The 25,293-nt window shown below is 36.7% G+C and overlaps 1 protein-coding gene across 4 annotated transcripts in view; it reads left to right on the forward strand.

Annotated features, from left to right (window-relative positions):
• LOC110462076 (protein CEPU-1-like) overlaps nucleotides 1-25,293 on the forward strand; it is a 152,581-nt gene that overhangs the window by 99,031 nt on the left and 28,257 nt on the right. For all 4 annotated transcript variants that reach the window (XM_021515925.1, XM_021515994.1, XM_021516061.1 and 1 more), the window contains exon 2: nucleotides 22,145-22,254. In XM_021515925.1, coding sequence (XP_021371600.1) covers nucleotides 22,145-22,254 — 110 coding nt within the window. The remainder of the gene's footprint in view (nucleotides 1-22,144; nucleotides 22,255-25,293) is intronic.

The raw sequence follows: 25,293 nt of genomic DNA on the forward strand, positions 1-25,293 counted from the left end.
TCGTTCCAAGACCGTGTTTAATCAGTCATTTTGGCCCTGCACGCGAAGGGTCTTTTCTGTAGACCAAGTAATTCCGTCCAAACATGATTAAATTGCTCTCATAAATATTTTCTTTGCTTCCAGAGTGTTCATGTTTTCTCAGAATGTGCTTACTTATATAGGTATACTTTGTGGTCTTAAGTACACAAGTTATTTATCTAAAATAACACCATGCGATGTTCTCCATTGCAGAATGCAGCGCCGCGCAGCCCATTCCCGATCAGAAAGGTATAATCTCGAGCCAGGGAGACTACCAGCAAGCGAGACTTCGTCACGTGCATGTCACTAACGACATCATTTGAATATATAATGACGTCATTCAAATAAATTGAAGCATTTACGTATCCATGAAAAGTATTGACAAATACAAAACAAAAGAGATGGATATTCTTATTCAAGAAAAAACTGGTACAAAATTATCTGATTAACTAAATATTTAATTCGATGTGGAAACCGACTTGTGACATGCAGGTGACGTACAATAAAGGTGACACGCATTACGTCACATATGCGCACGATCTGTCCAGCAGCGCTGGAAATAGATCAATGCACTGCGATGCGATTTTTTTCTTAATCACTATTTTTCCCTTTACAGCGCACCTTACATGTTTTGTGTGTTGTTTAGACAGACTGTAGAGGGCGAGGCATGTAATATGTAGACTAGTAGTGGTATGCGGCCGGACTAATACGGAGACAGTGATACACTGACAAGTTCTAGGAGGTTGGACATGTCATAAAGAGACCAACAATACTATATAGATGAGCGGAAATACTATATAGATGGGTGGAATGGCCCTAAGAGGGCGGGACATGATCCACGTAGACTATCCATGACACCTACATGTAGATGGACAGGAAGAACGGTTGGGTATTTCGCATTTAGACTAGCTATAAATGGATGGAATGGCAAAATGAGGGAAGGAAATAATATACGGCTGTAAATAGCACGTGGACGAACTGACAAAATGAGGGCGGGTATGTCATAGGAAAAAATACCATTAGTACGATGGCACGTGTGTTGACTGACAAAATTGGAGGAATGTGGTATATTTAACGTTTGCAAACGATGGTTTGTGGGAGCAGGGTAAATCACATGGCGACAAACTATAAAACGTTATTGAGTCGACAACATGGGGGTTGATGTATCAGAGGGCGACACACGATGAAACGTTGGCAATCGACAATATAGGGGCGGGTTTTATCACCAAGTTGACAAACTATTAAGCGTATACAAATTGACGATATCGGGACGGAGTATATCACATGGCGACAAACGATGAAACGTTATGGAATAGACAATATGAGGGCGTGGTATATCAAAAGGCGGCAAACGATGACACGTGGACGAACTTACAATATGAGTGCAAAGTGTATAACACAGCGACTAACAATGGCAGTTGAGCAGACGGACAACAAGAGGGCAGGGTATATCACACGGTGACAACAAGAGGGCAGGGTATATCACACGGTGACAACAAGAGGGCAGGGTATATCACACGGTGACAACAAGAGGGCAGGGTATATCACACGGTGACAACAAGAGGGCAGGGTATATCACACGGTGACAACAAGAGGGCAGGGTATATCACACGGTGACAACAAGAGGGCAGGGTATATCACACGGTGACAACAAGAGGGCAGGGTATATCACACGGTGACAAGAGAGCAGGGTATATCACACGGTGACAAGCAATGAACGGTAGGCGGGCAGACACTGTAAAGGCATAGACACAAGACGTGGCATGTGGGTGGACTGAAATTGAGAAAATGAGACATTTCTCATGTAGACTGGCAATGACACGTGGGTGATACATACTGTCAATGGTTGCAATGTATATAATGGTTTGTAGCTGTACATTGGAACATCAATGTACACTCACCTTCTCAATGTAATAAAAGTTGGCCCCCATTTGACAGTATTAAATCTTACTCATTTGTCATTGCTGTGTTTGTCATCGTCCCGGTGAATAGGATGACAAGGCAATATGAACAAGCGGTACAGATCAGCACGTACATAATGTTATGTCAGTGGATGCATTGCTGTGTTATCCGCAGTGCGCGCATGCTTGTTAAACCTTCCGTTATTGATGAAACTTCAAGTAGACAGAGTTCGGATATTTAATGATAAATATTTGAATGCAACCAAAAAGGTGCAATTCACAAAAGTTCAAATGGGGTATCACAAAAAAACGGAAAGTTTAAAACACATCAAGTCCTGCGATTATTTGGCGCATATGAATGCTGCGATGCGCATGCGTACACGTTAACAGTCATTTCAAACAGCTCATTCATTCGTCTATACGTTTTTACATGTTTGTTGCATGGGCTTAGGTGTAACGTCTTTTGTCCATTTTATTTACAGCGACGATATCAGGAAGTAATTGTTGTTACATTGATGCCTTTTTTACAATCTCCTGAACGGTCTTCCCGCTGACAGATAGGAAAATGCGTGAAACATGCATGCCTTCACGATTGTCTACACGTGTATTCTATAATCTGACAGTCAAATATTTATCTTACTATACAAATATTGAATGTAATTTATCGGAGAACAAGTTTGCATTCAGTTGTTTAATGTTTGACATTTTCCGTCGATGCTGCGTTTCATTTGTACCTTTTTCATGACTCAAGTTTCTTCTTATCACACGAAAAATAGTTTAAGCTTGCACTACAACTAAAGGTAGGTACATGCTATCAGCAAGCTTTTATAATAGTGCTCTGACACTATTTTTTTTAAAATTTATTTTTTTACCATGAATCTGTTACATCGTCTACAAACAATATATATATATATACCTACATGTATATGCCCTTTGTGTCTTTTTCCGGGTTTGTTTAGTTGTATATTTGTTGATTTATATAGTTTGAAAGGAAGGATTTAAGAAATCATCCTATCCACAGCATGATAAACCCAACATGATCACTGTATATTCAGCAGCTGTGCATAAAACACCAAATTACCCGGCAATGTTTCCTTTAACCTATTCTTTGGACATACCGTTTTATTGTGACAGCCTAAAAATGTTTGTCGCTGTTGCGCTACTCTGTTCCTTTGGTTTTTTGCATTGAAATACAGCCTTTTTAGTGGAGCTACATGATGATGGCAACTGTCTTCAAAATGTGACTGTCTCGAAAATTCTTGTAATGACCAATACAGATTTTTCATGTAGAGAGGGCATGTTCCTCCTTCCCTGTTGATGACGTTTGCTTATCTAGACAGAATATTACCATGTTACCTAGATATGTATCGACCGCTTTATAAAGGGTGTGTACTATGTTGTTCTGTTGAAGACGACTGGAGACTCATATAGCCACCGCAATAGACATGATTTATAGTAAGCGTGATGAGAGATACAGCGACCGCTGCAGACAGGGTGTGTTGTGCGTTCATGTTCTGAGGATGCCTGATGAGCAAGAGAGCAACTGCTATAGACAGGATGTTGACAGATATAGACTGCTATAGACAGGATGTTGACAGCTATAGACTGCTATAGACAGCGACCTCTGTAGAAAGGATGTGAATGACCCAGTCAGCTGTTGACATGATGCAGATTACCCAGAAAGCAACCGCTGAAGAAAGGGTGTGGGTGACCCAGACAGCGACCGCTTTAGACATGGTGTGCATTCAGCCTTCTGTTAAGACGGCTGACCTTTCTATCGTGATATCCGATGTCGTAATGGACACGTTGGTCCTGATTGGACTCTAAGCGTTGTATTTCATGACAGGAGAAAACCCCGCGTCTCGACTCCTGTCTTATCTAGACATGCTATGCCGTTCCTGCGTCCCCGTATAATAGCTTTTTTTTGAGATATCCGTAGAAGAAAACAGCTAATTTCTTTGACGGGTAGTTTCAAAATTCATGATAAGATTTTTTTTTCTGAAAACGGAACACTGTATGATAAGGAAGAAGAACAGAGTCGGATCGATCAAGGGCTGGGTTTGGTAACTGATAATTTTCTTTACGTCATGCTACAGTCATCCAAAACTAACAATAATCTTACATGAAAGGGGCTATTTCAGGGAGAAAAAAAGTCAGACAAACTCGGGTTAATGATTATCCACGAAGAAACGTTATTGACCACTTAAGGCATTACAGGTTTGTAAGAGGCTCAGCCGAACCTAAGCGGCCAACTTATGCTTTGTGATCGACCGAAAATGGACGTCCTATATTTCACTGATTTTAGACACTAAAACACCGCATGAAAGCTTGCGATTAGGGACATATATACTCTGACATACACAATTAAGGGGCGAAGGGTTCATAAATGAACTTACAAGTTAAAATGATAATTAGAAATCCGTGTATGTCAAATCAAAGAGAAGGACATACGTATGTAATTTTAAAATATAAAGTACTTTTTTTATTAGAGGAAACACAATGAGGAAACACTGGGCAATGCTTTTAAAATGTTACCTTTACTTCGTGGTCATTATCAGGTAACTTTTATACTTGTACCTTTTAAAATATGCTTGATACAGAACACAAATTTAATTGTCTTACTTGTACTGAAATCGTTCATGCAATAATCCAAATAAATCACATTGTTTAATGTTTAATCAAAACAAAAATCAGAATATAAGCAATCGCTCCTGAGACGTTTAAAAAAAATCAATGTACCTATGTATGTTATGCTTCCCCTTTCATTTACCCCGATTTTGGTTTAAACAAACTGATATATCACATCGTTATACCTTCTTAAATGAATAGACGACTAGTTCAAGTAATGCCACTTATACTTGTTGTTACAATTCAAATCTACGTCAAAACGATTTGTGAATTGAATTCACGAACAAATTACACATGAATAACGAAGGTAACACAAGTAGAATATGAAGATTACAGATGAATCCAGTAAAGAGCGTGATTTGTGATACTACTGGGCAATTCATACCTCTGACAGGGTCGATGATAATGTTCTGTGATAAATAATTAAGAATTCACCTCTGAGTACGTCTACACACATTGTACGAATTAGTTCAGGCAATTCTTTTTCATCAATTGTTTAATAAGAAACGGCAACTCTGGCTGTGAAGATTTATCATCAGGTTTGTATCCGGATGGTCTTATTTATCAAAAGGTTTGTATAGGATGGTCTTATTTATCAACAGGTTTGTATAGGATTGTCTAATTTATCGACAGGTTTGTATAGGATTGTCTAATTTATCGACAGGTTTGTATCCGGATGGTCTTATTTATCAAAAGGTTTGTATCCGGATGGTCTTATTTATCAACAGGTTTGTATAGGATGGTCTTATTTATCAACAGGTTTGTATAGGATTGTCTAATTTATCGACAGGTTTGTATCCGGATGGTCTTATTTATCAACAGGTTTGTATAGGATTGTCTAATTTATCGACAGGTTTGTATAGGATTGTTTAATTTATCGACAGGTTTGTATCCGGATGGTCTTATTTATCAAAAGGTTTGTATAGGATTGTCTTATTTATCAACAGGTTTGTATAGGATTGTCTAATTTATCGACAGGTTTGTATCCGGATGGTCTTATTTATCAAAAGGTTTGTATCCGGATGGTCTTATTTATCAAAAGGTTTGTATCCGGATGGTCTTATTTATCAAAAGGTTTGTATAGGATGGTCTTATTTATCAACAGGTTTGTATAGGATGAGTCACATTTTCATTAATACATTTGTGTGAAATTTGTCACCTTTGTCAACATATGTGAATAAGATTGTCAGATTCATCAACAGGTTTGTGTTAAATTTGAAAGTCCCTGTGCTAACGTTAAATTGATACAAAAAAATAATAATGAAAACGACGAAAGGAAAATAGAAACACCGCCTCCAAAAACCAATAACTGTTACTAAGGGGGAAAAAGACGATACAAAGGATACATCAGACAAGAACAGGAGTAAAACAAACGCAAAACCAACAGAAACAGAGGATACTTCAAAATAACAGGAACAGGGGATACATCAAAATAACAGGAGCATAGGATACATCCAAACAAGAAGAACAGATGAGACATTAAACAACAGAACAGAGGATACCCAAAACAACAGGAACAGGGGATACACCAAAATAACAGAAACATGGAATACATCAAAATAACAGAAACAGGGGATACATCAAAACCAAAGGAACAAAGGATACATCAAAATAACAGGAACAGGGGATACATCAAAATAACAGAAACAGGGGATACATCAAAACCATAGGAACAGGGGATACATAAAAATAACAGGAACAGGGGATACATCAAAACAACAGAAACAGGGGATACATCAAAATAACAGGAACAGGGGATACACCAAAACAACAGGAACAGGAAATACACCAAAACAACAGGAACAGGGGATACATCAAAATAACAGGAACAGGGGATACACCAAAAAAACAGGAACAGGGGATACATCAAAACAACAGGAACAGGGGATACATCAAAACCATAGGAACAAAGGATACATCAAAATAACAGGAACAGGGGATACATCAAAACCATAGGAACAGGGGATACATCAAAACAACAGGAACAGGGGATACAACAAAACAACAGGAACATAAGATACATCAAAACAACAGGAACAGAGGATACATCAAAACAACAGGAACAGAGGATACATTAAAATAACAGGAACAGGGGATACACCCAAACAACAGGAACAGGGGATACCTTAAAATAACAGGAACAGGGGATACATCAAAACAACAGGAAAGGAGGAATCAAAACAACAGGAACAGAGGAAACAGCAAAACAACAGGAACAGGGAATACATCAAAATAACAGAAACAGGGGAAACATCAAAACAACAGGAACATAGAATACATTAAAAACATTGGAACAGGGGAAACATCAAAACAACAGGAATGAACGAAACTTCATAACAACAGGAAGGAGGAAACATCATAACAACAGGGAAAGAGGAAACACCCAAACAACGGGGACACAAGTTACATCAAAACGACAGGAACAGAAGTTACAGCAAAAAACCAGGAACATAGGAGACATCAGACAACAGGAACAGGGGATGCATCAAAACAACAAGAACACGGGAAACATCAAAACAACAGGAACATAGAATACATTAAAAACATTGGAACAGGGGAAACATCAAAATAACAGAAAACATCAAAACAACAGTAATGAAGGAAACGTCATAACAACAGGAAGAGAGGAAACATCATAACAACAAGGACACAGGAACAGGGGATACATCAAAACCATAGGAACAGGGGATCCATCAAAACAACAGGAACACAGAATAAATCAAAACAATAAGGATAGAAGATACAACAAACAAAAACCAGAAACAGAAGATACATCAAAACAACAGGAGCAGGGGATACAACAAAACAACAGGAACATAAGATACATCAAAACAACAGGAGCAGGGGATACAACAAAACAACAGGAACATAAGATACATCAAAACAACAGAAACAGGGGATACATCAAAACCATAGGAACAGGGGATATATCAAAACAACAGGAACAGGGAATACATCAAAATAACAGAAACAGGGGAAACATCAAAATAACAGAAAACATCAAAACAACAGGAAAAAAGGAAATATCATAATAATAGGGATAGAGGAAACATCAAAACAACGGGACCACAAGTTACAGCAAAAAACCAGGAACATAGGAGACATCAGACAACAGGAACAGGGGATGCATCAAAACAACAAGAACACGGGAAACATCAAAACAACAGGAACAAACGTTAGAGCAAAACAACAGGAAAGGGGGATACATCAAAACAACAGAAACAGGGGATACATCAAAATAACAGAAACAGGGGAAACATCAAAACAACAGGAATGAAGGAAACGTCATAACAACAGGAAGGAGGAAACATCATAACAACAAGGACAGAGGATACATCAAAACAACAGGAACAAACGTTAGAGCAAAACAACAGGAAAGGAGGATACATCAAAACAACAGGAACACAAGATAAATCAAAACAACAGGAACAGAGGAAACAGCAAAACAACAGGAACAGGGAATACATCAAAATAACAGAAACAGGGGAAACATCAAAATAACAGAAACAGGGGATACATCAAAACAACAGGAACAGGGGATACACCAAAACAACAGGAACAGAGGATACATCAAAACAACAGGAACAGAGGATACATCAAAATAACAGGAACAGGGGATACACCAAAACAACAGGAACAGAGGATACATCAAAATAACAGGAACAGAGGATACATCAAAACAACACGGCGGACAGGGGACACAGAAAAACAAAAAGGATAGGAGGAAACTTCAAAAAACACAGGAACAGAGGATACATCAAAATAACAGGAACAGAGGATACATCAAAATAACAGGAAAACAGGATACATCAAAATAGCAGGAACACAGGATATATCAAAATAACAGGAACAGAGAATACATTAAAATAACAGGAACAGAGGATACATCAAAACAACACGGCGGACAGGGGACACAGAAAAACAAAAAGGATAGGAGGAAACTTCAAAAAACACAGGAACAGAGGATACATCAAAACAACAGGAACAGAGGATACATCAAAATAACAGGAACAGAGGATACATCAAAACAACACGGCGGACAGGGGACACAGAAAAACAAAAAGGATAGGAGGAAACTTCAAAAAACACAGGAACAGAGGATACATCAAAACAACAGGAACAGAGGATACATCAAAATAACAGGAACAGGGGATACACCAAAACAACAGGAACAGGGGATACATCAAAACAACAGGAACAGAGGATACATCAAAACAACAGGAACAGAGGATAAATCAAAATAACAGGAACAGGGGATACACCAAAACAACAGGAACAGAGGATACATCAAAATAACAGGAACAGAGGATACATCAAAACAACAGGGCGGACAGGGGACACAGAAAAACAAAAAGGATAGGAGGAAACTTCAAAAAACACAGGAACAGAGGATACATCAAAATAACAGGAACAGAGGATACATCAAAATAACAGGAAAACAGGATACATCAAAATAACAGAAAAAACAGGATACATCAAAATAACAGGAACAGAGAATACATTAAAATAACAGGAACAGAGGATACATCAAAACAACACGGCGGACAGGGGACACAGAAAAACAAAAAGGATAGGAGGAAACTTCAAAAAACACAGGAACAGAGGATACATCAAAACAACAGGAACAGAGGATACATCAAAATAACAGGAAAACAGGATACATCAAAATAACAGAAAAAACAGGATACATCAAAATAACAGGAACAGAGAATACATTAAAATAACAGGAACAGAGGATACATCAAAACAACACGGCGGACAGGGGACACAGAAAAACAAAAAGGATAGGAGGAAACTTCAAAAAACACAGGAACAGAGGATACATCAAAACAACAGGAACAGAGGATACATCAAAATAACAGGAAAACAGGATACATCAAAATAGCAGGAAAAACAGGATACATCAAAATAACAGGAACAGAGAATACATTAAAATAACAGGAACAGAGGATACATCAAAACAACACGGCGGACAGGGGACACAGAAAAACAAAAAGGATAGGAGGAAACTTCAAAAAACACAGGAACAGAGGATACATCAAAACAACAGGAACAGAGGATACATCAAAATAACAGGAAAACAGGATACATCAAAATAGCAGGAAAAACAGGATACATCAAAATAACAGGAACAGAGAATACATTAAAATAACAGGAACAGAGGATACATCAAAACAACACGGCGGACAGGGGACACAGAAAAACAAAAAGGATAGGAGGAAACTTCAAAAAACACAGGAACAGAGGATACATCAAAATAACAGGAACAGAGGATACATCAAAATAACAGGAAAACAGGATACATCAAAATAGCAGGAACACAGGATATATCAAAATAACAGGAACAGAGAATACATTAAAATAACAGGAACAGAGGATACATCAAAACAACACGGCGGACAGGGGACACAGAAAAACAAAAAGGATAGGAGGAAACTTCAAAAAACACAGGAACAGAGGATACATCAAAATAACAGGAACAGAGGATACATCAAAACAACACGGCGGACAGGGGACACAGAAAAACAAAAAGGATAGGAGGAAACTTCAAAAAACACAGGAACAGAGGATACATCAAAATAACAGGAACAGAGGATACATCAAAATAACAGGAAAACAGGATACATCAAAATAGCAGGAACACAGGATATATCAAAATAACAGGAACAGAGAATACATTAAAATAACAGGAACAGAGGATACATCAAAACAACACGGCGGACAGGGGACACAGAAAAACAAAAAGGATAGGAGGAAACTTCAAAAAACACAGAAACAGAGGATACATCAAAACAACAGGAACAGAGGATACCTCAAAATAACAGGAACAGAGAATACATCAAAATAACAGGAACAGAGGATACATCAAAACAACACGGCGGACAGGGGACACAGAAAAACAACAAGGATATGAGGAAACTTCAAAAAACAATGGGACAGAGGATAGATCACAACAACGTGAACACAAGTTAGAGCAAAACAACAGGAAAAAAAGGATACATCAAAACAACAGGAACACAGAATAAATCAGAACAATAAGCATAGAGGATACAACAAACAAAAACCAGGAGCAGAGGATAAATCAAAACAGCTACAAAATAGAATATGTCAAATCAACAGGAACAGAGGATACAACAAACAAAAGAACCCGAAGAAACACCGAAACAACAAGGACAGAGGATACATCAAAACAACAGGGACAGAGGATACATCAAAACAACAAGGACAAAGGATACATAAAAACAACAGGGACAGAGGATACATCAAAACAACAAGGACAGAGGATACATCAAAACAACAGGGACAGAGGATACATCAAAACAACAGGGAGAGAGGATACATCAAAACAACAGGAACAAAGGATACATCAAAAAAACAGGGACAGAGGATACATCAAAACAACAAGGACAGAGGATGCATCAAAACAACAGGGACAGAGGATACACCGAAACAACAAGGACAGAGGATACATCAAAACAACAGGGACAGAGGATACATCAAATAGATGAGGAGACATCAGACTACAGGAACAGAGGAAACATCAAAACAACATGAAAGGAGGAAACATCATTACAACAGGGACAGAGGATACATCAAAACAACAGGGACACAAGTTACAGCAAAAAATCAAGAACAGAGGAGACAACAAACTACAGGAACAGGGGATACATCAAAACAACAAGAACAGGGGAAACATCAAAACAACAGGAAAAGAGGAAATATCATAACAATAGGGACAGAGGAAACATCAAAACAACGGGACCAGAAGTTACAATAAAAAAATAGGAACAGAGGATACATCAAAACAACGGGAACACAAGTTACATCCAAACCACAGGAAAGGAGGAAACATCATAACAGAAGGGACAGGGGAAACATCCAAACAACGGGAACTCAAGTTACATCAAAACAACAGGAAAGGAGGAAACATCATAAAAACAGGGAAAGAGGAAACATCCAAACAACAGGAACATAAGTTACAGCAAAAAATCAGGAACAGAGGATACATCAAAACAACGGGAACACAAGTTACAGCAAAACGACAGGAAAACAGGAGACATTAGACTACAGGAACAGAGAAAACATCACAACAACAGGAAAGGAGGAAACATCATAACAACAGGGACAGAGGATGCATCAAAACAACAGGAACACAAGTTACAGCAAAACAACAGGAAAGGAGGATACATCAAAACAACAGGAACACATGACAAATCAAAACAAAAGGACAGAGGTTACAGCAAAAACAACCAATCTAGACAGCGTGTCCTGATGTCTTACATTGTTGCTATGTTAGTTATGACATGATTGCTATACGAGATCTGACATTGTAGCTATGTAAAGTATGACATGGTTGCTATTCGAGGTCTGTCATTGTTGTCATGTAAAGTATGACATGGTTGCTATACGAGGTCTGACATAGTTGTCATGTAAAGTATGACATGGTTGCTATACGAGATCTGACATTGTAGCTATGTAAAGTATGACATGGTTGCTATACAAGATCTGACATTGTTGTCATGTGAAGTATGACATGGTTGCTGTACGGTGTCTGACATTGTTGCTATGTGAAGTATGACATGGTTGATATGGTAATTATACTTTTGTGATGGTGAATTAATATCCTGTGAGACTAGTGAAGGCTTCGCTCGGAAACATATGAAACGATTTATGAAAGACAATAATATTCGTTGGAAGCCATAACGGATGCTAATTTGTCAGTTTGATAACGATATTGGTATTTTTCTTTTTTCTATAATACTTAATCATTTGTGATCACGTGATCTAAAAAAGGCTTTACTGCTATTTTATACATTTTGTGAAACGTTTGTTCAAGTGATAGTTTCCCTATGTATTTTCAATTCGGTTGTATGGGGGATGTATTTGAATAATTGTCTTTTTTGTAACCTTTATCGCTTCATCTGTAAATCTTAAATGTGTACACGAATGTGTTAAATGAATAATCAATCGACTTCCCATTGGGAACTTAAACTTCTGATAAACATTCACAAGCGGTTGCTGAAAATAGAAACAACTTTTCGTATCATTCTAGAGTATGCGAAAATCATCTGACATAATCTAAAGATTCGACGCTGTATTTTACTGGGATGGAATGCTCTAAAACATTGGATGAAACAAGGCATCGAATATTTTTGGACAGTTTGATATACCGCCCAAGAAAGGATTGGATATATCACCAGAAAATAGTAAACCGGTTTCTATCTTAATACGGAAGTGTCCGAATGGCGTTAATATTTTTTTTGACATTGATGCAGACTACCTTGTAGAGAACTAACTGATAATCTAAAGATGAATTTGAAAATAAACCAACAACAAACAAAGGCAACTGTTATGCAAAGTGACAACAAAATTACACAGAGGAACAGAATGGGCTAGTCGTGAACATTGTACTGCACGGATCCGGAGCCATCGTGCCTTTAAACCGTACAAAACACGTGTGTATCTACACTGTGCGACCTTTATGTTTGGGCAGCCCATCTTCAATTATAACTTAAACATCGCTTAAAACCAACATCTATACTGCATTAGTTCATTATATCATCTTATCATACTTCTATCAGCCAAATAGGAACGCCGATGCTAGACAAACAACTGTAACGAACTTGATACTCCAATGTCTACTTGCACTATCTAGATGGATATGTATAGAGAAGTCCAACCATTTTATTGAAATTTATAAATCAGTTGATTTATTCAAGTGATGAAATTAGGTTTAGAATAGTAAATATTTTTTTTTGTAGCTAATCGAGTCTCTCCAAAGAATTTACACGGCCTTGTTGCTAACGTCACCGATCGATGGCTGCTTGTTAATCCGTGTGTTGCTTTGATCGATTAACATTGCAATTACTGTGTTATATATCAGCCGGGACACCGTACTTGTGACATCGTGTGTTGTTATGAACGTGCCGCAGATAAATATACTTCATGGTCGCAGACCGGAGAGTTCCCATGGGAAAATGACGTCACGCACAACCTTACTCGGGTGGTATCGTGATTTATATAAAGCAATACTTTTAGTTTGTCACTTCAACGTTGTCCTTTTCTTTGATAACAGGCTGTGGCCACATTACCTTTATCTAAACTTATAACACAAGACCATCTTAAAAGCGTAGTTGACAAATAGTCAACATTAACCGTTCCTCTTTAGAATGAAGCATATTAAACTCTTAAGGATTTTATCTAGACGCATGCAACGTCAATATTGAAGGTTTTACGACTCTCTGTATCCCAGCACTATCATTCCAGTAAATTATAATTTCAGATATCTTGAGAAAAAACATGTCAATTGCAGATATTACCACGTTTCGTTAAACCTAAATATATATTGCTAAATATCGGTACTCAATTGTAGTAAATGACGGCTTAAAAGATTCTAATAAATTATGTTAAAGACTTGATACCTGTACAAATACTGCCCCCTTCTAGATTCGGTTCGCTGACAATTTGAAGATAAACATACCGCTAAATTATAGGAAAAATGTTTAAATTAAAATATAAAACATCTGCGTGTAATTTGGTCTCGAATATATGGAATCCGTTTTAAGTCAGGAAATGATGTACGATAGCAAGGTTTATTTAAACAACTGCCAAGTTCACCCTATTTATGATACCAATACATGTCCAGACAGTTAACAAAGGTCTGTCCAATCGTCAAAGGACGAAAATGATAGAAATACACTAGACAAACAAGCAAGATCATTATATTAAAACAATCGTACGGTACACAATGGTTGATACCACGTAAATATCTGTTTCGTGATAAAAGTTGAACGATAAATCACACAAATCAAAATTTTCTACACCTCTGTACAGACATACATACTCAAATTGTTGTACGGTCTCTAAATAATCATACCAACTCAAAATGTATTTCGTTTTTATAAAGCAAACGTACAACCTTAAAATGGTGTAGTAAACCTACCTACTCAAAATGTTGTACAGTTTCTAAACAAACCTACCAACTTAAATGTACAGTTTCTAAACAAACCTACCAACTTAAATGTACAGTTTCCAAACAAACCTACCAACTTTAAAATGTTGTACAGTTCTAAACAAACCTACCAATTCAAAATAATGATACGAAAGTTTGTCACGGTAATATCACACGTAATTATATTGCAAAAGGAAATTATTAAGATAATTCTGTCATACTTGTAGAGTAATCGGGAAAAATCCTGTCGTGATTCCATCTCCTAACTTTGGTGAAAATTTCCGAATGGTTTCTGATATCGGAGATGGTATCCGTAGAAAACACGACATTCCTCAAGCAAAATGGCTGTGCCGTAATTTGGAAAAAAGAATCGTTTGTTAAAAATATATCACACGAGTACAAAAAATAACATAGACATTTCTTTGTTATAAAAAAAAAAGCAAATTTAAGGCAAGGAATACATATTTTTTTCTGTTAATATAAAACTCCGTTTCGTACAAGCCTAATCTGTACGATGCTTTACGTCACCACTTGTAGTATATGAGAGAGAAACTGGATTTCATACCACAACAATTATGATAAACACATGCATTTCAAACCGTAAACAATAGTTTGATATATATATATAACCTTTTTGATAAATGTATGTAACAACTTATACGCATATAACCCTACCTAACGCTTCTTATGCGAGGTACCTAAAGTCACACACAATATCGGACGTGTCCGACCACCGCAGTGAACATCATAATGGTCTACCTACACACAGGGAAACGTGGATGATTTATGTGCCAGGCATATATCGGGTGACGATACATAGAATATGACTTATTCATATCTGGGTTTATCATGCAACATTTATGTAATCTTGATCCCGCGTCACGTAAAACATTATATTCAGTTTTATAGACTTTGATCATAATTCATAAAAAAATATTCAAAGATCTTAGAATTATGTTCATGACGTTTTGATTTAAAATCCTTTGCTTTTAATTTGAACGAAAATATATTCCTAGGTTTATCTCACCACTCGATGAAGCTTACAATACTTTATCGCACCTATCCGGGATCAGGTTGTTTATCACTCACTGATTCCATTGAACCATGATCAGTATCTAGGCCTTTATTTCTGTTTATTCATCGTAGGGGGCATAACACTCACTTCACGTCAGTATAGGATTTAGTATTTCATTGATATTTATTCTAATATTGTTTGAACAAAATGTACTATTTATTTTCCGTACATGAATTCAATTGATGAAAATGTCTTGTATTTTGTAAGCAAAAATTAGTAATAATTTCTCGCGCTGTTGTATAATCTTGCTACATATTATTGTAGCTTTCTAAGTGATGATACAAACTGCGTCTGTATTTTACTTATAAGACTTATACACATTGTACAGATCTATATCAAAACAACACTAAAGGGAGCTTACTACATGTATATATACGAGAAACTGAAGTTGGACTTTCTAGTGTTTTTCTGCAGTGGGACAGGAGTCCTTAACTAGCCAAGCAGAAATATATCCGCTGTCCTGTGTGTCTGTTATAGTGACACCAATCTATGATACCATAGGTATTCTATTAGGAGGTACGCTAGTCTAGTGATAGCGCTGGGAAACAGAGAGTCTTCATTGAGAACTGCAAACGATTCTTCCTTTCCGGAATCCATCCGGAAAATAGGTGAATATGTTGAACAGGGATTTTATGACAGCGTGGGGATTACATTAAATCCAGGAGGCACGGTAGTCTGGTGGTAGGACGCCGGGCTCGTGACCGAATGGAGGCACGGTAGTCTAGTGGTAGGACGCCGGGCTCGTGACCGAATGGAGGAGCGGTGGTCTAGTGGTAGGACGCCGGGCTCATAACCGAAGGGAGGCACGGTAGTCTACTGGTAGGACGCCGGGCTCGTGATCAAAGGTTTGAGCAGGATACTTTACTCCGCTTGTTCCAGTCTACGCAGCTGTAAATGAGTACGTGGTTGGGCAATGCTAGAATTTTTGAATGCTAACTGTGAGCGCTGTGAGCGCCGAAATGGCAGCACCGGCTGTATGATCCCCAGGGAGTTGAGCAAGATGTTGGCTTGTTAAAAAAGCCTTATAACCACGGATGATAATTTGTGAGCCGCTTTGAGACCACCTACGAACTAGGTTGTGATAAAGCGGTATACAAGAACCTCCAACTATTATTATTAAATATTTAATATTAAATGGTTTACCGACGATGTTTATAGATTAAAACTAAAAGCTTGTATTGCGAATTACAAATACGGTATTTATTTAAAACTCAATGTTTCATCATATTCTTTTTTATTTTATAGTAGATAATATTATAGTGAAGATTCCTATAGCTATAACGCTCATCAGCAACATCATATTGAAATTATAAAATTCCACCGACGATTCTCAGTATACATTCTTATTAAATTTTACAGATGATCACACATGTACAGATTCCGTTTGCTAAAATTGATGCTTTCTAAAGAGAAATTATATTATTTAGATAATAGCAATATTTCAAATATCGAAAATGCTACAGTAGATTTTTAAATGAATATAAATCACATGACTTATTATGGTACGTTGTTTGAGGGACTAAGGTATTCATGTAATTTCTAAGATTTCGAAATTATTTTAAAGGAGTTATATAATCCAAAACAAACATTTTCAGTCTACCAAGAAGAACACAAATTGATTTTCGGTCTTATGAAATTAGCTGAAATTGATATGAATAGGTTCTCCGAAAATTGATTCTATCTTTAGCGGCCATTTTGAGATGACTATGCCGATGAGAATAATGTGTGAGGACAACATATTTCAGTTCCTTTTAAGCCAGATGGAAACGTGTAACGACGCTCATGGAAAATATTGGCATATCATGTTTGACTATGCATGAGGCGTTTATTTGGCAAACAGGTTCATTATTATTTTCCGAATATGAAGAGGAATTATATGACACAAGAAACCTAAATCCCATGCAATTCATTTCCAAGTGGATATCATTTTCAAATTGACAAAAAGGTTAAATTTCGTATGACATGCGATATATTCCCACATGTCTGTCGTTTCGAGGTTCAATTTCCTCCACATAATCAGTAGATTTACATACAAATAGAACGGAAGAAATAATTTACGTTCTCAATTAGATTATCCATCGTTTTCTGACGATTTTTTTAGTCTGTCTGAAATGTATTTTGGTCCTGATGATTTTCATGGCTGTCTAGAGACGAACAAAAAACGTGGCGGAAAAACAAAATAAAATGAGCAAACAGATAACGAAGCCATATTTCACATAACACGTTCACACAACACGTGCACATCACACGTTCCGCGTTTTCACATGACTGTTGACGAAACAGCGTCGAAGTGAGACATGTTTTTCTGCTTTTTAAGTTTTTGTTTAACACTTTTATTAAATCAGACTCTATTTTCTCCGGAGTAGCTAGTTTTCTCTTCTGATTTTGAATGAGAATTATTAGCTACCGTTTTATACAGAATACATAAGTTCATGTTTAAATTAGAAATCCCCTATCAGTTCAGAATGCGCCGGGCAGCCTTGAATACCTGTAACTCTTAGTGTGAATATCGGACATCGACCTATAAGCTACGTCCTCCATTCCTCAGACACTAACTTACATCACACGCCTTGAGGGAATCAATTAACGTCATTCATTCCGAGGGCATCAACCTTTCAATTGATTCAACTCTGGAAAATAATGCCCTTATAATAAGAAAAAAAAAATCAAATTTATTACAGTTGTTAAACCACTTTAAGTATTCTAAACGCCCCGCACCCTGTTTAACTCATTTCTGGTAATTTTATTTACTGATTTATAGTGTTAATTTTATGGCTAGAAAGTAGAAAATTATATAACATTTAAAAAGAAATATTTATCAAAATGAAGACTTGCTTAATATGGGTTATATCTCATAATTTGAGATATATTTTGTTTATAATATTAAACATCGTCCGTTTATCGAGTTTCGAAACAATCTGTTCTAAATAATCAACCCAAGCATGAAGTGCAGAAGAAATTTGTTTTGCTGTTTGTTTTTTTTAACTATCAAGGATTAATTGAATTATAAGGGTGTCTTATAAATCTCCCAAAATAGTCATAAAAGTATTGCGATACAGAAGAACATGTAGATATGGTATTGTGGCCACGATAGAAGTTAAGGGGGCAGATATCGAATTTTGTAGATGCCACAGAGAATACACATTAGGCTAATAACACAAAGACGTGAAGAATTATGGGGATGGAAGCAACTGTTCGCCATCAGCAGAGCAGTCTCGCTACTTGTAGGGTCATGTCATGCTCGGCTTATTCGCCGCTTTGATTCCCAAAGGGGCTACAACTCAAGGCATTATACCTGCTGCGGCGTAAAAACTAATCCCTCGGTCTCCTCGGGATTTATCGAGCTATCGCGAGAACCCAACGAGATATTGATCTACAGAATGTTCTCGCGTGAGTGAAAGGTTTTCAAAAGTCCTTCATCATCGTCCTAATACACCGAGTCAGGCTAAGGGGCGATAGGAATTGACTGAAACCTACGTCCATAAATATGTATGAATTTATGCTGGAAAGTCAGAATATATTTCATCTAATATAACTCAATAATAGTCTGTCCGTCGTAATAGAAATATCTACTTAGGCCGAGAAAGGTTTCAGAATTGATCAAATGTTGACTTTTCAGAAACATCTCCGGACGGCTAGATTATGAATTGTGTATTTTAGTACAGTCATATATATACAAACATTGTAAAGCACTGGTGTCCTTTATGAATATATACAGGCAGATATGATGAAATCCGACAAAACTTTATGTAAAAGTGCTAACAAACATGATATAAGCCGAAAAATACTTATATCTAAGTGCTAACATGATGATATTATCCGACTACACTTTATGAAACCTTTACATAAAAGTGCAGACAGATGTGATATAATCCGACAATCCTTTCAATAAAAGTGTAGACAGATGTAATATTATCCGACAAAGCGCAGACAGATGTAATTGGTCCCACCGAATGTGAAACCTGATGCCTGCGTGTGATCTGACAAAACTCTATGAAAAAGTGCCTTCAAATGAAACGAAGCCAGCAAAGTCATGTTTTATATGTTTAGAACTTTGAAAACGAACATAAGACAAACATGAGATTGCACCTTTAACACTTGGTAATACAGTATGCAAAGGATGAATTACCCTGGAGCATACCGATGTTTCGTCCTTCTCAGCCTCACACTGACAATCTAACATTTAAACTGATTTAGAATGAGCATATGTGATTGATGAGCAAATTAATTAATCTTTCGAAATGTATGTATGAAATCTCATATAATAACGATATGATGTATACATGCATGCAACTAGATATGTACATGTCATTAAATAATATTCTTTTAAAAAAATGAAAACAAGAATATACCGCACGGTAAACAAAACCGTTATTGGAAGTAATTCAACGTTTTAATATCGACATTGTGGTACATGTAGTTTGAATAAAAATTATATATTTAATTTGTCCTCATTTTTCTTAATAACAATATTAAACAAAACTACGCTTCAAAGAAATACTGTAACTAGGGCTTATGGGCAAAGGTTTGATACAATCATTGGTTTACTTAAACTGTCTCTGAACAGTTTCAATAACTATAAAGACATGAAATAATAAAAAAAGTTACAATGTACATTGTACATAACTTACGCAACATAGTTAGTATTACTTAAGTTCACAACCATTCTTATTTCAATAAAATAAATCAAACTCTATTTTATCGAATCCGTTATCAAATATGTTGCGTAAAAACATAGTTAATGTAGAGGATTTGCATCCCACACCGAAGTTTTTCCTCTTGTGCTTCGTTAATTGGCAAGTCAGCAGTAGTCTGCGAGAAACAAGTCAGTGATCAATCAACGACTTAAAAACACGGTAAACAGAACTAATAGACAGAACTAACACGATTTCAAAACATACCATTTTGATATCCTTTACATGGGGAAGTGACCTGCTTTATTAAGTGAGGAATTCATCACGACGCGATGCTTTAACAGCTATTGGTTGTATTGATAAGCTACCATAGCTTGGCGTCGGAATAACGAATTACAGCCTTTACTGACACGACATTTCTGATTGTAGATCATATTTCATGGTTACTTCATTTTATTAAGTTGACAATTCTATATATCGCGTAGAGTTTAGACAGTGAGAAATGACCACGAAATACGGCTCCGTTCTGATGTTAAACACGGTGATGCATGCTCCGCGTTAAAATAGGCATTGTTCACAACCACTTCATCTTCCTGTCACTGCCGCATAGTGTCTAGAAAAACAAGAAGAAGACAGATGGTCTCCGAAATGTATTTTATTCCGAATGGATGATACGTCTTCATCTCGTGTGCGTTTTGTTCACATGGGTCCCATAGGGAGAAATTGAATTATTCCTAGCGTGGTTCTTGAAATTGAATTGAACAGTCAAATGAACAAGACATTCAGATGGACGAAGGAAGAGAGATGCCGACCACTTCCCCTTAGGGACTGATCTCCCATCCTAACATCTATTTTCTAAAATAAAGGAATGCTTCCCAACTTGTCCCGGAGTGTTATTGATTGTTTGTCTTATTTAGACTGTAATTTCACTCTATAATCCAAACTCAATATGCTGTACTGTGGAGGTGACGATTAACGGTAGATGAATCCCATCAGAGCATTCAAAGTGGCATTTCTGTAGGTAATTGTTCATAATTAAACGGTTGTAATGGGTTTTCCGTTAAGAATCACTAATGCGATGATGATCTGATCAGAAGACAAAACCATGCATTATGATTAAACCTTTAGACAACATGGGACAGAAAAACTACCACAAAACACCTCTGAAAATAACTATGGGAGAGATTACAGGAAGTGACGTAATCAATCTACGAGCGGTTTGCGTTAGTCATCTCCCCGGAGCACAAGTGAAAAAACACTATTAAAGAAAACGTCTGTAAGCTGTATAAGTTATTCTTTCTGTGTTTACGAACCATATATTGATAATAAACTTGGATGTATTAATGTGGAAATACATATTTATTAATGCATCATAACACAATGGCAGGTATTATGTTATACATGTAGACATAAATAAAATGTTGTTGAACTTAACGATTGTATGATGTACTCGTCTTTTTGCATTTATCTATTTATTGTGGTAACATCCTTTGAATAATGCGAGATCGTTATATACTACAAGTTGTGAAATAAGCCATTGCAAAAAGAAATGGAGTCATTCGTATTAAATGAAAAATCGATTATTATTACAAAACATTTTGCATTTAAATATCTTTTTTTCTGTAATAAACTACTGTAAATACCTTTTGAAAATGTCCTGCTCATTGTCAGGATGCCTATGCTATGTTAATTAGAAGTTTGAATAAATAATAACCTATCTGACGATCACGGATTGTCGCACACGTGTGTGTACTGTTACGGTATATTTTACATGTACATTTGTAAATTTGCGGCTTTTCCTCTTCAAACGGAAATGGGTTCGTCGTTTTCGACCAAAGATGTGAACGTAGAAGACAGAAGATCGTGCTACGTTTGGCACTAACATCATGCATGTAAACTGGCTCATATCTAACTGCCAATTTTTACTCTTTATCAGATATTTTTGCCACTGAGCCCAGCTTTGACGTACCCGTAGTAAATATCACAGTTGTGGAGGGAAAGACAGCTATTTTACCGTGCTCTGTGGAACATTTAGGCAGTCATAAGGTAAGCATCCAATCTGTTTGTAACACAGAAGTAAATGTTGTCATCGATATTAGTCTGAAGGTAATTTACTAATGCCAACATACCATATTTGAGGGGAAATGATAAATGATAATTATTTTAACAGTGTTTATGTTTGGTTTTTTTTTGTGTGTTTTTTTTAACAAACAAATTATTTGGATCATGAATGTAATAATCGGTTATCAATGTTTCTAATTGTAGTCGAAAAGTGCTATTGACAAGAGAAACAAACTAGAAGACAGTGTAACTTTACGGTTCATCGTAAACTGGAGAACGCGCTAGAAAATCTGTGTTCTATATTGTTTATTTATGACATTATTATTTGAATGAAAAGTAAAGAACACCGCGAATGAAATACCATAATATAACAATTAATATAGGTCCATATGCCGTGACTGATTCATGTTAGTTTAAAACAAATATTATAGGAAACTTGTCGAAATTTCGAGGAAAATGCTTTCGTTCTTTGTCCTCTGATGCGATAGTGTCAAGAAGCAAATGATTTGAAAAACTGACTAAGGCTAACATATTTTTCTGATATACCTGTATTAAGAGGCCACCCAAGGGCCCGGCAGAAATTGGCCGCTTAAGACAGGTGGCTGCTAAAACCAGGCTCACCCGAAAATCACAACTAAGCTTTCATACGTCCACGGGTTATAATGACCGGAAATATAGGCTGCTATGTAATTTTTGAATTTTTCTCCCTTCATCAACAGGGGTACGATTTCTTACTTGAATAGAAATGCCTAATCAATAAAATACAAACGTGTTTTGGTGATTAATTTCCTGAAATGATGAATTTATTTTTGTTTGGCTACACACGTGTTCCACATACGTTTTGCGCTAGCAGACAACCACCATTACTGAAATCTATGGATACAGTATGTACAGATACCACAGCAGATCTTACTTGTTTTGAAATCACAAGATGATCGAGTATACAAGGTGGGATTAATTGTTATGTTTGTAAAACATTGTTGATGGGTCGATAGGACCTGCCCAATTTACAAGCTGAAAATCGCTATGTAAACAACTTGTTAATTCCACGGGTCAAACCTTACCTATGGTTTTTAATTACTCATTGTAATAAGCTTTGCTCTATTGAATTTTGTTCTTGTTAATATATTGTGATCTTCTTTATGTCAATTTCTGGACAAAATGACCGCTGAATACAGGTGGAAATAACGTCTCGGGCCAGATTTATGTGACAGGTGGCTGCTTATTTCAGGTTCACTATATATTTTTTTCTATCGGGAGGACCACAGATGGCCACATAAGGGAGGTTGCTGCTTATTTCAAGTGACCGCTCTAGCAGGTTTGGCTATATTAGTATGCAGCAATGGCTTACCATTTTGATGTATCGATGTTCTTGGACGGTGTTGTGTTGGCCAGGCTAGAATTTGAAGGATTTAGTTATGTGTTTTGTAGTGACACCCTCAGACATTGATAGACATCCCAGACAATAGGTGACCGACACAAAGACCAGGAATTAGACAGCAAGCGGTGGTTTCACAATGGAAACGCACGAACGCGTTATCGAAATGGTGGCTTCTAGTTGAATATTCCCCCGTGCTTTCTTTTCATTACACTTCAATTCCATACGTAATAATTCAATCATCTAATGGTCTTAGTGTTTTCCTTTCGACGACAAAGTCTATAAGTGTCAATTTTGTTCAATAATTGTATTCTGATTCTGGCGGGAAAATCATTTGCTTTTTGTCGTCTGCTCTTCGCTGTGGCACGATTTAAGCGACGTTACCAAAGACCTGTCTGTTTTTGCTAATGGAGAACAAGTTGTCTTTTACATTTCTGGCGGCTCTCATTTTATAAAGCATTTGAGTGTCGCATGGGAAAGGAGCGTAAATTGTGCCCAGACCGCGGCTCACCAGCAACGCAGACCTCTTAAATATCATAACGGCTAGTCAATAGCTATTTCTATTAAAACAAATATGATGTCAGATCATGAAAATGTTCCTCCATAGACAACATTCTCTGCGCTCCCTTTATTGTCAGGCCTATTCGATAACACGTGCTTTGCAATTTCATCTTGTACTCAAAATAGATGCGGAATTGGCATCTCTGATGATCTGAAGGTTTCCCCTTTCTCCTGGCTTTTGCTTTATGATATTCTTACAATAACATTTACTTAGAGGTTATAGGTACAAGATGGCTAGCGTCCATAAACATGACCTCTGCCCAAAGTCATAAAAATAATAAGACAAGAATTTCCGCGCGCTCGTAATCAGATTAACCCTGCCTGCCGTTACTTGACGATGCAAATGAAAGGTTGAAGGAGCTACCAAACAATTACTGTAAAGAACGCACACCGGAATAAGTTCCGACACTGTAATCTCGGGGCGAGTTCGATTGAACATGTCTTATTTATTTAATCAAAATGCTCATGGATGACTGCACAGCCTGCTCGATCATTTCCATTACTCGACGGTGTTTTAACAGCAGATAGTTTTCGGTATTACACTGTAATCATTGAATGAATTGTTTGTGTATTCAATTTTGGTGACTGGATGGAAATGAAAAGAGAAGAACAAATATTAATAATAAAACCCTATCAACCGGATGATATACAAACTAGTAATCATGACTGTTGTCAGAAGCCACGGGGGTGAACATGTTAAGACGACGAAATATTTCTGTAAATGCTCTCTGATATCATCAAACAAGGAACAACGCTAACAGAAATAGTTACCAGACAATTGAACATTAATTATAGGATAAAAGAGTAGATATACTTGTGCTTTTGGGAATAGACTTTTGGGTGAAATAACTTATTACAAAGCAGATGACTATGTTATTAGACATCGTTAATTTGCATGAGCATAATATATATCGTCGACCTGAGTTGTTTAACGTTATAATAGAAAAATAACAGGAAACTAAATAAGAAAAAATGCGCATTGAGTTGAGTTACTTTGTAAAAGCCGAGAAACAATGTTTTCGAAATGAAATTTGTTTTAATGCAAAATTGACTTCACAAACAAACCAAATCTTGGATGAATAATT

This window comes from Mizuhopecten yessoensis, unplaced genomic scaffold, assembly GCF_002113885.1.
Source record: "Mizuhopecten yessoensis strain PY_sf001 unplaced genomic scaffold, ASM211388v2 scaffold207, whole genome shotgun sequence".
Taxonomy (NCBI): Eukaryota; Metazoa; Mollusca; class Bivalvia; order Pectinida; family Pectinidae; genus Mizuhopecten; species Mizuhopecten yessoensis.